Source organism: Lagopus muta, chromosome 1, assembly GCF_023343835.1.
Source record: "Lagopus muta isolate bLagMut1 chromosome 1, bLagMut1 primary, whole genome shotgun sequence".
NCBI classification, from domain to species: domain Eukaryota; kingdom Metazoa; phylum Chordata; class Aves; order Galliformes; family Phasianidae; genus Lagopus; species Lagopus muta.
The window spans coordinates 119,709,294-119,725,933 of NC_064433.1; the positions used below are offsets into that span (position 1 = coordinate 119,709,294).

Consider the following 16,640-nt stretch of genomic DNA (forward strand, 5'->3'; position numbering starts at 1 on the left):
AGACAATGGAAGAGGAAAATGAAGCAATTGGCAGCAGCCAGCCAAATGGCTCCCTCCAGAAGTTGTCTGAAGCAGAGGAAGGGGGCCCACGGAGAGACCTGGGGAGTCCTGTCCCCATCCAGATCAAGGGGCCTGGCAAGAAGGCAGTTTCATCCCCTGACTGAGCAAAAGCCAGATAACCAGGTTAGAACCTGGTTATAGATAACCAGGTTATCTCCACCATGTGTAGATGATGGAGAGAGAGTTTAACACCAGGTTTCTGCTGTCTGTAATATGCATACATCTGGACACAGACCTATGCTCCACCAGCAATGTGCTGGTAGCCCTACTTACCCCCAGGCTTTGCTCCCACAAGCCAACCCTGTCCCCCACTACCACTAACAGCAGAGCAATTTAAATCCAGGCCACAGGCAGAGCTGTCAGCTGCTGCAGCTGGGCTGGAAATCTGCTCCTGCTGGTGTTCGCCATAGGGAATTAGGCCCAGGGAACAGCACTGGGAGGTCAGTCTCCAAATCCAGTGTTTAAAGGGAGCTTTTTTTACACTCATTTTCACACATGCCTATTTGTGTGCCTTCATGCCATTGCAGAGCTCACCTGGCTGCATTTCCACATGCAAATAATTGATATACGTGTTTTCTGTGCTTGTGTATGCACGTGCATACATACACACTGATGGGAGGAGAGGCGTTGCATTAAGCTGACTGCATCTATGTTTGAAGCAGATTTGATAATGACCCTAAATATGGACACAAGTGTTTCTTCTGCTGCTAACTGACCTAATGGATTTCATATTTGTAACTAGGCAGTGGTTAGTATTGTGAGTTTCTTTCTGTTTGCTGCAATAGAAAAACAGGAAATACTGGGATACTGGATATAAGGAAAAGATCTTTAACAGTGAGGGTGGGAAGGCACTGGAACAGGTTGCCCAGAGATGTGGTCCCTGGAGACTTTCAAGGTGAGGCTGGATCAGGCCCTGGGCAACCTGATGTAGCTGTGGTGCCCCTGTTCATTGAAGGGGACTTGGACTAGATGGCCTTTAAAGGTCTCTTCCAACTCTAAGGATTCTGTGATTCTATAACAAATACCATATTTGCACATGGAAACTGCCATGAAATAGTCCCCCAGGCAATTGCCAGTAGTGGGTTACTAATAGACTGGAGCAGTTGCACTCTAATTTATGATGGCACATTCTGGGGCAGTAATCCATAGTGACTATACACACAACTTGTGTGCATACACAACAAAGTGCTATATATGCATATTAATTTATTTTAATAGCAACAGTATTCTGGATCCTCAATCAAAAAGCATAGTGTTTGTTGTCAGAAATGAAAGCATGTATTTGCAGAAGGGGAGAAAAAGACCCAGAACAATAACTGAGACAACAGATTAGTGCTTTAGGGGAACACATCTGTCATCTCCAGGTATGCATCTTGCTGCTGTACAGACCTCTTCCTATTCAAAAGTGCATCCCTGCAGTGTGCGTTCATGCTCCACTTTATCTATTTGTCCGTTTGTGCCCTCCTCCCCTCTTTCCTCTTGCTGTTCCTTTTCCCCCTCACTTCCTTCCCCCTGTGATGCCACCCAGCCGCTCCGCTACACTTAGCACATGAGAAATCTGGGAGCGGATGCCTCAGCTCTTCAATGAGATCAACAGGCACAGTGGGGAAAATGGCCACTGAAAAATAATAAAAAATGGGCATTTTACAGCCCTTGAACTGGGACTATTCTGGAGCACTAAATGGTCTTAATAAGTAAATAAAATGCAAGCTATTTATTAGAGAAGTCAGAATGGCACCTTTGTATCTGTTTCTGTCTCATGAGGAAAAAGATATAATTAGGTAGATTTTTTTTTAATTAAAAACCCACTTAATTTGGAATCACTCCAGCCTGCTGAATAAGTGTGTATCTAAGTGAACTTATAAATACATTTTCTGTACCAGATAGAAAAAAACCTTGGAGGGAGCCTCCCTGGTTCATTGTATGGGCGCACATTGGGACAGCTTTAAAAACATTTTAGTGCAGTTGATGGACCATGACCTCTTAGTATCAGTCAAATGCAGATTTATTTTCTAGGAGATATGCTATTTGAAGTTTGTTTGAGCCAAGTTAGAGAAGTCTGCCATAGAATTTTTTCAGGATCAGTCCAAGGTACTCTCCAGCTCATGCCAAGCGACACAGGAAAATAACCACTATTGTATGCTCTGTGGCTTCATTGTCTAGTCTTAAGATGGAGGAAAAAGGCAAGGCATGCCAACTGCTTGCCAGTGTGATGGAAAAACTGAGTTTATACAGCTCAAGAGCAACTAAATAAGTATGCTGTAGTCACAAACTATGATGAGATGGACAAGGAGCTTGATGTCACTGACAGCTGCCCAAGTGTCAGCCTACAGGGGACTTAACAGGTCTTCTGCTACCTTTCCATGCAATCAGACCTCAGAAGGACACAATCATTCTAGGCACTTTCTATTATCCTCATTTCTCTCAGGAAAGCTGTCAGCAGCCAGTGTTGGTTGTTTTTGTTTTTTTTTTGTTGCTGTTTTTTTTTAATAGCACTCAAAGCACAGTAATTTGTTCATATTGTAGAGCATTTTATTAATGTTGCAGCAGTGGTAGCGATCCAGGTATTTGGAATGGTGCAATAGAAATACAAATTTGAAAGAGAGAAGGACATTGTGGAATCAGGAGATAAACTCTTGCCCAGTTACCAATGTACTAATTTTGGAGGGGAAAAATGTGCCTTCAGTTTAAGTCAAGGGACATTTCGGGGACAGAGAGGTGGAAATCACTTTCTAGTGAATTGTTTCATTTGCAAAGGGCACTATCACCTGGTCTTAAGTCCCCATTCCAGCTTGGTTTCCTGCTCCTGCATCTGCTTCATTACCCCTTTTCCTCATTGAAGAGATGGGTATTTTGTGCTCTGCTGAACTGGTAAAGGACAAGACACGACTCATCACGACTGAGCAGATTTTGCCTCTTCTTCTCATTGCTCAGCTTTGCTGTGAAGGAGTGTTATACCAAGAGCTGTTGACATTAAATCTGAACACTTTTTGCTGACCATTGCACAGTGCATGGGTGACTGAAGCAAACTCGTAACCACGGATTTCAAGAGTAAGCTTTAGGGAAACCCCTCCTTTGATCAAGAAAGGTGACTGCACATTCTGCATCCAATTCAAGCATGTTGAAGGAGATTTACCAAGATAGCACTGAGGAGCCACATTTTCAAGTGTATAGCACCTATGGATCAAATGAGATTTTTCTCCTAGATCTCAGCTCCCAGGGGTGCATCTGAGCAAATAACACAAATGCTTTCAGTAGCGCAGGCAATCCCTCTTTCGTGATTTAACCTTCCATTTTAACAACACATATTTATTGTCCAAAAAACACCAAAGAGGGAAGACTGCCTGAACAGCCTTGACTCATGGCTGGAAAAATGTGCAAAAGGCTTAGAAACTAACAAACAAGGGGGAAAAAGGAACCTCCCACCTCTGCTTTGAACAAGGTGGCAGCATCATGAACAAGACACCATCCAGGAAGAAGGAGCTCTCCAGGAGCTGTGCATGGACATCCTGGGATCACTGGACGTCTCTGTGAGAGGGATGTGTTTCACTAAATGTCAGGGATTGGAAGGGAACTTGAAAGATCATCCAGTCCAATCCCCCTGCCTTAGCAGGAACACCTAGATTAGGTCACACACGAATGTGTCCTGGTGGGTTCTGAATGTCTCCAGAGAGGGAGACCCCACAACCTCTCTGGGCAGCCCGTTCTGCTGTTCTGTTACATTCACCATAAAGAAGATTTTTCTCTATTATTAATGTATTCATTTTTGATCAGATGCGGTGGAGTCTCCTTAACATCTCTGACATGTGCCCCCAGTAGACAGCAGAGCTCTCTGGAGAGGATGTCGGGGCAGCAGATGGGGGCCTCAGTGCCTCCCGGCATGGAGTCCCCAGTCACTAAGACAACGCCGGGCAACGGTGCCCAGCAGCTGCTCCCTGGCAGGGGCTCTCCATCACCTGCTGAGGTGATTCCCTGCATCAGCATGGAACAGGAACCCCAGAGCCGATTGCATCACACAAGCGCACTGTGTTTGAGGGCCTGCAGGGTTGCCCTGGGGACCTGTCTGGCCCCCAGCCCGGGGCGTGTCATTCATTCTCTGTGAGGTGACACTGCAGTGTGGTGTCACAGTGGCTGCGTCATCCACCCTTGTGGAGCGGTGGGAGCGGTGGCTCAGTCCGCTTGTGGGACCCGCAGGAAGTGGAACCAGAGAGAGCTTTGTGTCTATCTGGAGGCATCCTGCTATCATGGAGAGGCTGAGAGCCCTTCGAGGTGAGTCCCTCCACCTCTCTGGACACCACGACGCTGCCCGAGCACACGTGTGCCTCCAGTGTCTGTTTAGGACGTGCCAGCAGCGCTGTCCTTGCTCTGCCGAGTGCAGCTGCTCACCGTGGTTTCCCCAGCACCCCAGCAAGGGGAAAGCTCCCTCCCCTGTCCCCGCCAACCACACGCAGCCTTGCGCTGTGGAGCTGGAGGAGCGTTCCTCCCACAGCTGGCCGGGTGCTCGGCCCTGGCTCCAAGCAACACCTGCAGCAGCTGCTCTGCTCTTTCCTTCCAGGTCTCTTTGCTTGTGTGGGCTGCGTGCCCAGGCGTACGCGTCGCAGGGAGAGAAGCAGGGTGTCAAGCCCTGTCCCTACCTGCGCCGCGACCTTACTGCTTCAGCGCCTGCAAGATCAGGAGGTGAGTTGGGGACATCCAACCAGCAACCCTTGCCCTCCTGGCCCAGGGCCACGGTGCCGTGGGTGCCAGGCCCGGCAGCACATCCACAGAGCGATGGGTGGCAGCGGGCAAAACGAGCGTGACTGATCCTTGTCCCCAGGGCGACCGAGCGCAGGCGTACTGTGAGCTGGAGAGCGCCCTGTGCCAAGACAGCAGCCGCCCGCCGTGCGGAGTGGTGAACCGGCTGCTGGCAGAGGTGTCCCGGGACCTGACGGCAGCCCAGGTGAGGGCTCACTCCCAAAGGCAAAGGGAACCAACCGCCTGCCCACGCTGGTGTTCTGCTGGTGGATGGTGGGGGCTTAGCTCTTCCAAGGGCCTCAGGCAGTCTCCTGGGCCGCGTGTCACCAGTGTCTCTCTTCCAGGGCGTGACCAGCAATGTCAAGACAGCTGCCAGCAATGTCCTGGTGGCTCTGGCTCGGACGCACTTCACCTTGGTGATGGCTGAGCTCCAGAGCCACCTGAAGGCCGCGGGGGACATGTCCAAGGAGTTTGTGCTCAACACCCTGAGCAAACTCTTCAGCACCTATGGTAGAGTACCCTCAACCTCCTGACATCTATAACAACCGGGAAAGGGGTCTCTGCCCTCTGAGTGTGATCTGCACTGAGCTGGGGGCTGCAGGGCTGCTGTCCACCTACCTTGCTGCCGGGGCTCTGACTGTGGCCCTCTCCTTCCTTTCTGCAGCTCCACAGTGCATCCCCTTTGTGTGGCTGATGCTGGCAGGCCTGCGCAGTGTGGTGGGCCAGGTGAAGAGTGGCCAGATCCTGCGCATCGCTTGTGCTGGTGAGTGCCGGCCCCAGAGCAGCCCTGCTGCAGACTCTCACAGACTCCGTTTTCTCACTCTCTTAAAAAAAATAATAATAATAATTTATTTTTTTAATTATTTTGTTTTTTCAGTTTTGAAACAGTGGCTGGATGGAGTCAAGACTTACTTGTCCTCAGGAATGCAATGCCCCTGGCCTGCCATGGAGAAAGAGCAGATCTGTGAAAACCTTCACGAGCTGCTCTTCTCTGTGGTGTGGAACTGGCAAGACTGCCAGGAGGAACAGGTGAGCACTGCTGCATTCCCAGCCCAGGATGGCAGCAGGGGCACCCATGTCGGCAGCTCTGTCTGTGCCCAGTGGGCTGAGAGCTGAGGGGTGATGAGAGGGAGTGGGCTGGCTCTGCAAAGGGCCCTGAAGTGGCTCTGTGCCAGGGAGCAGCTGCATGTCACAGCACTGTGGCAGGAAGAGCTGGGGATGAGGGTATGGGGAAAAGCTGCCTGCCCTCCAGAGCGAGCCCATCTCCTGCTGGGCGTGGGGGTGTGGGGAAGGGGAAGGGAAAGGGGAAGGGGAAAGCCCTCTGTGTAGGAAGGGCAGACCTTCAGTCTTTGATACCGGGCCTCTGCCATCCTCTCCAGGACAAACAGGCCGTCCTTGGGGCTGTGGCTGCCATGTTGGAGGTTCTCCTGCAAGAGGAGCGGCACCAAGAGCAGGTCTGGGAGCAGCTCCTCTGGCTCGTTCACCCGTGTCAGGAGATCCAAGACATTTGCAGGGTGGCCAAGGTGAGTTGTTGTGCAGGGCTCAGGGTAGACGTGGGGCCCGTGCAAATGCCACGAGGGGCCAGGGAGGAGGTGGGGAGCCCTTGGAGAAAGAAGGAATGGGTGTTCAAGGGAGCTCTGAGGCTTCCTGAGCTCTTCAGTCAGAGAAGGAACAACCCAGACAGGAGCCAGGAGGGAACCAAGAATCACTGGGGCTCATCTCTTGGGGATGGGAAGTTTCACCACCACTGTGGGGCTCTGAGTGCCTGAGGAGCTCTATGCTAACAACTGGGGGGACCACATCCAGTTGCATCTGATGGGGGAGAAGTGGGCTGCTGGGTGGGAAATGCCTGCAAATGATGCCCAAACACGGCTCGATTGAGAGCAGAGAGACTCCCTTGGTGCCGCTGGGAGGTGGGGGATAAACAAGAACGCCTGTGCAGGAGCTTCTCCCTGCAGAGAAACAATTGGGAAACAGTTTCTCCACTCCCAAGTGGCTAGATGTGGCTTCATCCCTTTCTTCCTCTCCTGCTCTCTTGCAGAGCCTCACTATCTTCCTGGAGGCCTTAGGGGGCATTGAGTCTGTAATCCCAGGGGACAAGTTTCTGGACGTCACCAGTGCCGTGTTTTACCAGGTAAGGGGAGCCTATCCTTGCGCCCACAGCAGTTTCCCTCTTGGCTAAGTCTCAGGAGGACTGCAAAGCTCTGACCCCTGAATAAGGCGGCTCAGCCTTAGCTCCTGCATGCTCAAGGCAGGTCCAGAGCCATGCATGTACTCTCGGGGATGCTGTGGGGAGGGCTGGGTTTTGTCTGCCTGCCCTCTTCCCGAGAGTGCCCAGGGAGACGAGAGCGGGCAGCACAGTGTCTTTTCCGTCCTCAGTGCTGATGTGATTGTATCAAATGGACCTTGTTCCCACAGCTCTATGACGACAGCAAGCAGCACAGCGAGGCTGGTCGTGCACAGCTGACCCACTGCATCATGCTGCAGGGTAAGGAGAGGAGCTTTGGCCATGCTTGGCGCTGCCCTGGCCAAAACCTCTCTCACAAACTTCAGGAATGGGCGTGAGGTTCTTGCTAACATAGCGTGGGATTTCCTCCCTGCAGCCCGGATCTGCCCAGAGGAAACCATCCTGTTTCTGCAGTCGCAGCTGGGCGATGACTGGGAGCCTGGATGCGTGGCAGCCCTGGGTCTGCTGGGTGCTCTGGCTCGCTCTGATGGTCAGTACCACGGGTTGATCAGTACCACGCCTTGGGACTGCCAGGGCTCCCTTCTGCCATCTGTGTTGTGGCTCCGCTCATGCTTCTGTGCATCTCTTGCAGAGCCCGTGATGACGGAGATGCTGCCCCAGGTCGTCGAGGCTGTGCAGCGTCTGTGCAGCGACCCCAGCATCCGGGTGAGCTGGTTGGGGAAAAGAAAGCGCTGTCGGGGTGGTGATGCTGCTGCCAGCACGGGCAGGGCTGGGGTGACTAGAGAGGTGCTGGGGCATTGGTCACACGGTCATGATGGCTCCTGTGGGGAGAGCAGGCAGAGTGGAGCAGGCAGGTCCCTGTGCTGTGCATGGAAAGCGCACAGCCTGGTGTTAAGGCCAGGCCCTCATCTCAGTAGCTAAAGCCTCTCCAGTGCTCTTGCTGTCTCTGCTCATGCCCAAAGGGCTGCCCCGATGAGCAGGTGGCTTCCCTTTGCCTTCTGACCAGGAAAATCACACCCATAATTGACCCCTTGCAGGTGAGGACGGCTATTCTGTATTTCATCAAGGATCTGCTCAGTTCGAACACCCGGAGCTGCTCAGCCTGGGATGTGGTGGGGCACATCTTCAGGGAGTTCAGCCGCGCCACAGGAAGAAGGGTAAGGGCAGTGGGCAGCATCTTCCTTTGGAAGACCCGTGCTGCTCAGAGGCTGCTATACAGAAGCACCGCTGAGGCCACACCTGAGCCTCCTGAGAGGCTCCTGAGAACTGAGCATAACCAGTGTTTCAACACCACTGTTGTGCAGGCAGCCGGAGACCTTTCTGCCCGGGAAGCCCAGGAAGAAGGAGCTCTCCAGGAGCTGTGCATGGACATCCTGGGATCACTGGACGTCTCTGTGAGAGGGATGTCCAAAGTAAGTCACGCTCTGCCCTGCTGCTGCTCCCTGCCTTTCCCTCACGTGTTCCTCGTCCCATTCCAGGACCCCAGGTCTCTCCTCCAATGTGCTCTGAAGCACACAGGACTCAGGGAAATTCACAGAGTCCTCTTCATCTCTGAGCAGAGGCAGGAATGCTGACCTGCTCAACTGCCTCGTTCCCTACAGCTCCTGTGGCCGCGGCTGCTGTTGTTTGTGGTGCCAGCGCAGTACACAGGCATGCTGATCCCAGTCTCCCGCTGTGTCTGTGCCCTGGCTGAGAGAGAGGAGCTGACAGGACGGCCGATAGAACATCTGGATCCCCATTTTGTCAGCTCCATGTTTCAAGGTAGGAGCAAAAACTCCCTCAGTGAGCTCTGCTGACCTGTGGTAGCACCCAGAAGGGACAGCGGAGGTGTGCGTGGCTGGGCACACAGTGTCTTGGAGTCTTACTCAGCACTTTTTTTCTCTTTGCAGGCCCACTGCTGACGCCCCAGACACTGCTGGCACGACTGCTGGTGAGTAGATGCTCCAGAGGCCGGTGCCACAAGCACCCAGGAGGAAGCAGCATGGCCATGGGCAAAGCTGTTGGCTGCTCCCTGCCTGCCAGAGCAGAGCCGAGCTGCTTCCATCCTGGGGGAAAGCCGTTGCTCTTGCTGCAGAAGTGACCCTGCTTTGTGTTGCTCTCACTCAGGTGGTGGCAGGCAGCCCTGTTGCAGGCAGCAAACTCCAAGCTGCTGCCTTACTGCTGATGAAAAACCTCCACAGCAGGTTCCACAGGGCTGTGGGGGCCATGTGGGCTACTGAGATCCCCCTGCTGCTGCAGTGTCTTGAAGGTAAAGCACTGGAGGGGAAGAAGAGGCAGAGGCAGGGAAGGGAAGGGGGGGAGTGAAAATGCAGCTCTGTAGCATGGCAGAGGGGAAGCACTGCCTGCAGGCCAGTTCTTGCTCTGCTGCTGTTCCCATTCCTGGGAGTCAGCACTGAGGCCCAGGGACCTATCCCACCAGAGATCTGCCCGTTCCAGGACGTGGATGGGCCCTTCATGTCCCCTCAGACAGCAGCCTTGGAGCACTTAGTTCCGTGTTCCTGTGGAGGCAGTGTTTGTGGGGAGGGACAGGTCATTGTGGAGGGGGTGCAGGTCCCAGCTTGGTAGTGTCAAGTGCCCAGGCCAAGCCAGGTTTGCAGCAGCTCTTCTTCTGTGCCTTGATCCTAAGTAAGGGTCTTTGTCTTCCTATTGCTGTGCAGGGAAAGATGAGAGCTTCCCGGACACTGCCGAGTTTGAGCGCCGTCTGCTAAAGGTACAGCATTGCCGGGAGGTGCGGTGCAGAGAAGTGCTTGCCTGCCCCAAGTAGCCCCGCTCCCACGTGAGCCACTGTGGGGCAGGAACAGCCTCTCAAGCGCTGCTGCGGAGCGGCCGCACGCCTTTGTGGCGCTGCCTCTTCTGCTCTGTCCCAAGCCCAGAGGGGTCTTAGGAGAAGAGGGTGGGTGGCTTTAATGGAGGGAACACTGGGGGAGCTGGGAGAGGGACTGTTCTTCCAGGCACCTCTCCCCAGAGGGCTGCAGCAACTTGGGAGCGAGGGAAGAGGCAAAGGGCAAGGGAACATTGTCTTCTCCTGTTCTCCAACAGTTCCTGAAGGCGTCGCTGGACACAATAGAGGAGAAGGCATGGATCGAGGCCCTGAGCTGTGAGCTGAGCCAGCGGCTGAGCAGCTCTGCCAGCAGCTCTGCAGAAAAGGTGAGTTCCCCCCGGCTCTACCCAGCGGTGCAGCTGCAGGTGTCCAGCTGGGGCTGGGGCTGCGGCTGGTGCTCTGCCCACGCGGGTGCAGATGCTGCTTCCCCAGTCTATGCCCCCCAGAGGGCCTTTCCCTGCAATCTGCCCGGGGATGGCTAAAGCTCGGCCCCGCAGCTGCTCTCAGCAACCGCCAGGGAGCTTGGCTCCTTCCCACCTGGCCCTCCACCAGCAGGTTAAGCTGCTGCCACATCTCAGCTTCTTCCCCTGCAGTCATTCCTGTACAAGGCTCTGGGCACGGTGCTGGGATCCTGTCAGGGAGTCCTCCACGTGCAGGAGAAGCTGCTACAGCACCTGGAGGAGGCAAATGCAGAGGAGCCACGTGAGGCCCAGGTGAGCTGTCCTCTCCTCCAGCTCCTGTGAGCATCCCTGCTCTGGCCCTGGGGCAGAGGCCTTCTCCTGGCCCTGCTCCGGGCCTTTCAACCTCTGCACTGCTGCCATTTTGCTCAGGAGCAGACCTGCAGATTCAGGCCTGTGCCAACGGCCCCTTGTTCTTTTGTGCAGGGAATCATCTCTCTTCTCAGCCATGCTGCTGAGAACAACTTCCACACAGTCCTGGCCACGCTCACCATGTTTGCGTCCAGGCTGTGCAAAGGCCGCAATGCCAGGATTTCCAGGCGCAAGAAGGTAAAGCGTTACGGGTTTCCATCTTGGCATTCTTCTGCCTTATTTTCCCTGCAGCTCCTGCCTTGGGAGTCCAGGTGCATCGCGGGGCACTGGGGGCCGTTAGCGAGTGTCTCAAGGCATTTCTTCCCACACAGATGGAGCTGGACAGCACGAGAGCTCATGCCACACGCAGCGCTCTCATGCTCGCCCACGGCAGCGTGGCACTGCGTGCCTCCAAGGAACAGCTGCTCGCCCACCTGGAGGGAGACATCGTGGGCAACGTCCTGATGCTCTACAGCTGCAGCTGCCGGGTGAGAGCTCAAAGCGTGCCAGGGTGTCAGAGCGCCCCTCTGCAGCCTCTCCACATGGGGGGATGCTGAGATGGGCCTTTCCTTTCCAAAGGTCCCTCGGGGAACTGTTTGTGCCCAGATAAAGATCCAAGCCCTTCCCTTAGCGTTGTCCCCACGTGTGTCCCTTGCAGCCCTTGTCCCTTCCCGCAGTTCAAAGAATGTTCTTCTCTCTTGCTCCTCAGGACTTGCAGAACAACCTCGCGCTGGTGCAGAGCATCACCGACTGCAGCTCTGCCTACCAAGCTGTGGGTGATTCTGCAAGCTTTAACCCCTCCTTGAAGAGCAAGCTGCTGGAGATCCTGATGGTGAGTGCCTGGAGACGGGGCTGTCTGCAGAGGAGTTCTGGGCTGCGCCACAAGGCTCGCTTCCCTGGAGGCATGCAGGTGTCCAGCAGTTACACGTCTCCAGCTGGTGGGGACCTTGGGTGCTGGCAGGCAGTGGCTGGGCAGCGGGCTGGGTGCACCAGCTGCTGCATCCTGCAGTGCTTCCACAGGAAAGTGATGGGGCTGGTGTGTGGCAGTTGTGCCTGTCTGGGGGCCGGGTGGAACAGCTCTTGTGTGCCCCTTGCCCACTTTGACACTGTCTCTCTGGGACTTGCAGGACCTGATGAAGAAGTATTACTCGGGCATGCCTGTCTCCCCAGTGCCTCTCAAGGTGGTTCTGGCCCTGGAGCAGTTGAGGTAAGGGCTGAGGTAGCAAGTCAGGATGGTGATCCCCATTTTGGGTAGCTCCTGAGGGCCTGGAGGGGCCAGGGGGGGAGGAACCACATCTACAGCAGGAGAGACGGCTGGTCTGTTGTGCCCAGCAAAGCTGAGGTTCTGGGCAGGGAGAAAGGCCCTGGTGCTCCTGTGCCCTGGCAGGGAAGAGAGGGAGAGCTGGGGTCTCCTTCCCTCCAGAGCAGGAGGTGGTTCACTGCTGCCGGGGAGGAGGTGGGCGCTGCTGGAACTGAAGGCAGTGCTCAGCAGCATGAGCTGGGTGGGGGTATTGGCTTTGTAGCTGTCAATTAGGAGAAACTCAGATGTTGTCTGAACCAGTCTGGAGAGGTAAATACCCTTTCTGATTTCTCTTCCTGTTTTCCTCCTCTCAGCAAGCTGAAGCCCTCTTCTGAAAGCAAGGACCTGCGTGAGATGTTGGTCCTGTGCTGCAAGAACATCGTGACACACCCTTCAGCAGAGATGATGCTGAAGATCAGGAAGTCACAGCAAGCAGCACAGTACCTGCAGGTAACCTGCCGTAACTTTCCCGGCCACCTCTCGGTCAGAACCCTACCTCAGCACACACAACCTCTGCTCTGGCAGCAGCCGTGATGCTACACGTCACTCCCCTCTTCTGCTTTCAGCTTCAGCAAACATCACTGAGAGCTCTGGGCCGGCTCATGGTGGTCCTGCTGGAGACAGAGCCCAGCGGTGGCTTCTTCCAGAACATAGTCCATGTGAGTATTCGTGGGGCAAGGGAGAAAGCATGGTGCCTGTCAATAGCGGGGGCAGAGATCTGGGGACTGAGAGGAGGATCAGAGGGGGAGAAATCTCCTGCTGACGTGCCAGCTCACTGCGAGCTGAAATGGGCAGAGAAATGGGCCCTGCAGGGGGAAAGCAGGAGCCAGCCCCTGGAGGCCACAGCCGAGGAAAAGCTCCTGGGTTAGGAGGCAGGCGTGTCTGCAGAGAGCGGGGCGGCAGTGCCGGTGGTCAGTGAGGCAGGAGGCCACATGGAGCAACAGGGCAGGCCTTAAGGGAAAGTGCTGGGAAAGGGGGGACAGGGAGAGGGGTGGCAGGAAGGGAAAGCAAAGACATCCTCAGTGAGACAGATGCTCTACTCCAGGTCCTGCAGAAATCCATGGTATCGAGCAACGTGTGGGAGCGCAAGAGGGCCCTGCAGACCTGCTCCCAGCTGCTGGCTGTTTGTGAAGAGCTTCAAGTGAGTAAAGAGCCCCACCGCGTGCTCCCTGCTCCCTCCCCAGTGCCCCAGAGCTTGAAGGCGAGCTCTGCCCAGCTGTGCATGCTGTGTCATGGCGTGGGGAAGGCACAGATGGGAGAAGCTGGAGAGAGCTGGGGCCGTCTACAGCTTTGTTCCTGCCTCTCACCCCTGCAGAGAAGAGATGCCTGTGAGCACTTTGGCTCCTTGGTGGGATTGCTGGCGCCTCTGACTTGTGACCCCATGCCCGCATCCCGCCAGCTGGCTGTCACCTGTCTGAGCTCCCTTCTGCGAATCCAAGGTGAGTGGAGCAGGCACGCTCCAGCCCTCTGCCCTCCTCTGTAGCACTACCAGAGCCCCACGGGCTGGGCCCTGTTTACAGGAGGGAGAGGCACCGTGCACAGCTCTCTTCTTGTCCCCACCCTGTCCTCTGTCTTTCCCCCGTGGAATGCAGTTTCATTTCCAGAAGCATGACTTCCCTTTTCTCCCTGTGCTCTTTCCAGCCAAAGCGACCAACACAGACATCGAGACGGGTGACATCAGGAGCCTGTGCGAGGGGCTGCATGCCTGCAGCATCGCCTCTCAGCTTCAGACCACATCCAAAATGGCCATGGTATGTGGACCCAAGAAGGGGTGGTGTGATCTCTGTGTGTAGGCTTCTGCACGACCCTGTGCTGCTCCCAGCCTCTGACACTGTTTCCAAAATGAGCTGTTACCCTGAGTGCTCTTTTCCCAGTGCAAGTAGCAGGAGGCTCTGAGCTACGTCTGGCCTTCAGGCACCCAGTGCAAGGAGCTGACTCCATGATGTGCGTTTGTGTGTGTGTGTGTGCACTTGCATGCATGTGACTGTGGCTGCTGGGAGGTAGGCTTTGCATGTAAGCAAACACCATGGGTGCAGAAGTTGAGAGAAGGCTCAACCGCCTTCCGTATAAACAGCAGGGTACAGACAGCTGCAGCAGAGCAGTGATGAGATCTCTCCCGCTTCTCATTTCTCTGCAGATCGTGTGCAGGAACTTCCCCTTAGAACGCACCGTTGACTTCATGACTGCCATCAAGGAGACGATCCGGAAAGCCAACGGAGTGCGTGTGCGTGCTGCTGGGAAGTGGATGACCACCTTCCTGCAGATGCACGGGAAGGACATCAGTTGGAACGTAAGAGACTTTCCTTCACGTGTCTTGGACTTTTGCTGGCTGTTGCACTATGACTTGTGCCGTTTGCCCCTTGTGCTCAGGGCATGGAGACCAGGGTAGCTGGCATGAAATTCAGGCTTAGGACTTGGCAGCATGTCAAGGGAGCAGGCACTGCTCATGCGCTGAATGTCCGTGGTTGGGCCCTGCAGAGTGCAGGATGCAGCAAGTCATTCTTTCTCCCCTTCTTCTCTCAGGTGCCTCCGATCCTCTACATCCTGCGCAGCATCACATCGTTTGCGCAGCAGAGCACGTTCCTGCCCTTCCTGTGCCAGGCGGTGGTCATCCTCACCCGCTGTCACACTGAGGCCGTGATGAGCAACTTCTCCCGGCCGCTTGGGCCAACGGACAGGTACTGGCACTCCCGCCTTTGCTGTTGCTGCAGAGGGATGTAGGGAGGAGGCAGCTTTTCTTTTTTGTGAATAGTCTCAAGTTGCGACTCTACTTTTTCTAGTGAGACATGGAGGAGAATAAGAGAATTTTGTCTTCAGCGATGGAGCCAATAGCAAAAAGAAGAAAGGATAAGAAAGGAAGGGAGGAGAGGAAAGGAGCAGGGAAGGAAAAAGGGAATGAAAAGGGAAATTTGAAAGGAGAAAAGGAGAAAAGAAGAGAAGAGAACGAGAAAAGAGAAGATGAGCTTAAAAATTGTATTATTTATTATAAATAAATAAATATATATATATATAAAAATAGTACCTTTTTTTTTTTTAAACCAAGTCTTTATTTCAATAGCTGCTGTCTCTTCTCCATACCAGTTACAGAATCACAGTCACCAAATGTCAGGGATTGGAAGAAACCTCAAAAGCTCATGTAATCTAATCCCCCTGCTGGGAACACCTAGATTAGGTCACACACGAATGTGTCCAGGCAGGTTCTGAATGTCTCCAGAGAGGGAGACCCCACAACCTCTCTGGGCAGCCCGTTCCACTGTTCTGTTACCACCACCATGAAGTTTTTCTTCTAGCATTCATGTGGAACCTCTCATGTTCCAGCTTGTACCCATTGCCCTTATCCTGTCACTGGATGTCACTGAGAAAAGCCTGGCTCCATCCTCCTGACAGACATCACAGAATCACAGAATCACAGAATTGTAGGGGTTGGAAGGGACCTCCAGAGATCATCGAGTCCAACCCCCCTGCCAAAGCAGGTTCCCTACAGCAGGTCGCACAGGTAGGCATCCAGGCAGGTCTTGAACGTCTCCAGAGAAGGAGACTCCACCACCTCCCTGGGCAGCCTGTTCCAGTGCTCCGTCACCCTCACTGTAAAGAAGTTCTTGCGCATGTTTGTGCGGAACTTCCTATGCTCCAGTTTCTGGCCGTTTCCCCTTGTCCTGTCTCCACTCACCACTGAAAAGAGTCTGGCCTTGCCATTCTGCCCCCCACACCTTAGATATTTATAGACCTGGATCAGGTCCCCTCTCAGTCTCCTTTTCTCAAGGCTGAACAGACCCAGTTCACTCAGCCTTTCCTCATAGGGGAGATGCTCCAGGCCCTTCACCATCTTCGTGGCCCTCTGCTGGACTCTTTCCAAGAGATCCCTGTCTTTTTTGTACTGGGGAGCCCAGAACTGGACGCAGTACTCCAGATGAGGTCTTACCAGGGCAGAGTAGAGGGGGAGGATCACCTCCTTTGACCTGCTGGCCACGCTCTTTTTAATGCACCCCAGTAAGCCATTGGCCTTTTTGGCCACAAGGGCACACTGCTGGCTCATGGCCAACCTGTCGTCCACCAGGACACCCAGGTCACTTTCCGCAGAGCTCCCCTCCAGCAGGTCATCCCCCAACCTGTACTGGTGCATGGAATTATTCCTCCCCAGATGCAAGACTCTACACTTGCTTTTGTTAAACCTCATCCGGTTTCTTTCTGCCCAGCTCTCCAGCCTATCCAGGTCTTGCTGAATGGCAGCACAGCCTTCAGGCGTGTCAGCCAATCCTCCCAACTTTGTATCATCGGCAAACTTGCTGAGGGTGGCCACTATCCCCTCATCAAGGTCATTGATGAAGATGTTGAACAAGACCGGACCTAGCACAGACCCCTGAGGAACACCGCTAGTTACAGGCCTCCAACCGGACTCTGCACCACCAACAACGACCCTCTGTGCTCTGCCAGTCAGCCAGTTCTCAACCCAACATCCTTTACATATTTATAAGCGTTCATTAGGTCACCTCTCAGTCTCCTCCAAGCCAAAGCTTCCTCAGACTTTCCTCGTAAGGGAGATGCTCTGGTCCCTTCATCATCTTTGTGGCTCTGTGCTGGACTCTCTCAAGCAGTTCCCTGTCCTTCTTGAACAGAGGGGCCCAGAACTGGACACAATACTCCAGATGCGGTCTCACCAGGGCAGAGTAGAGAAGCAGGATAACCTCTTTTGACCTCCTAACCATGCCCCTTCTAGTATGTCCCAGG

At 54.4% G+C, this 16,640-nt stretch overlaps 1 protein-coding gene across 1 annotated transcript; it reads left to right on the forward strand.

Moving 5' to 3' along the window:
• The first annotated feature begins 5 nt into the window (after window positions 1–5).
• Window positions 6–14,744, forward strand: LOC125697144 (maestro heat-like repeat-containing protein family member 2B). Its single transcript, XM_048953936.1, has 32 exons — window positions 6–135; window positions 4,255–4,329; window positions 4,616–4,737; window positions 4,877–4,999; window positions 5,139–5,304; window positions 5,459–5,557; window positions 5,672–5,823; window positions 6,174–6,317; window positions 6,836–6,928; window positions 7,213–7,282; window positions 7,398–7,511; window positions 7,614–7,687; window positions 8,020–8,139; window positions 8,287–8,394; window positions 8,584–8,743; window positions 8,872–8,912; window positions 9,089–9,230; window positions 9,640–9,692; window positions 10,022–10,129; window positions 10,397–10,516; window positions 10,688–10,810; window positions 10,945–11,100; window positions 11,322–11,444; window positions 11,740–11,819; window positions 12,227–12,362; window positions 12,479–12,571; window positions 12,958–13,053; window positions 13,228–13,351; window positions 13,554–13,663; window positions 14,050–14,202; window positions 14,436–14,590; window positions 14,693–14,744. The coding sequence occupies exons 1-32, from the start codon at window positions 6–8 to the stop codon at window positions 14,742–14,744; spliced, it is 3,615 nt and encodes a 1,204-aa protein (XP_048809893.1).
• The last annotated feature ends 1,896 nt before the right edge of the window (window positions 14,745–16,640 follow it).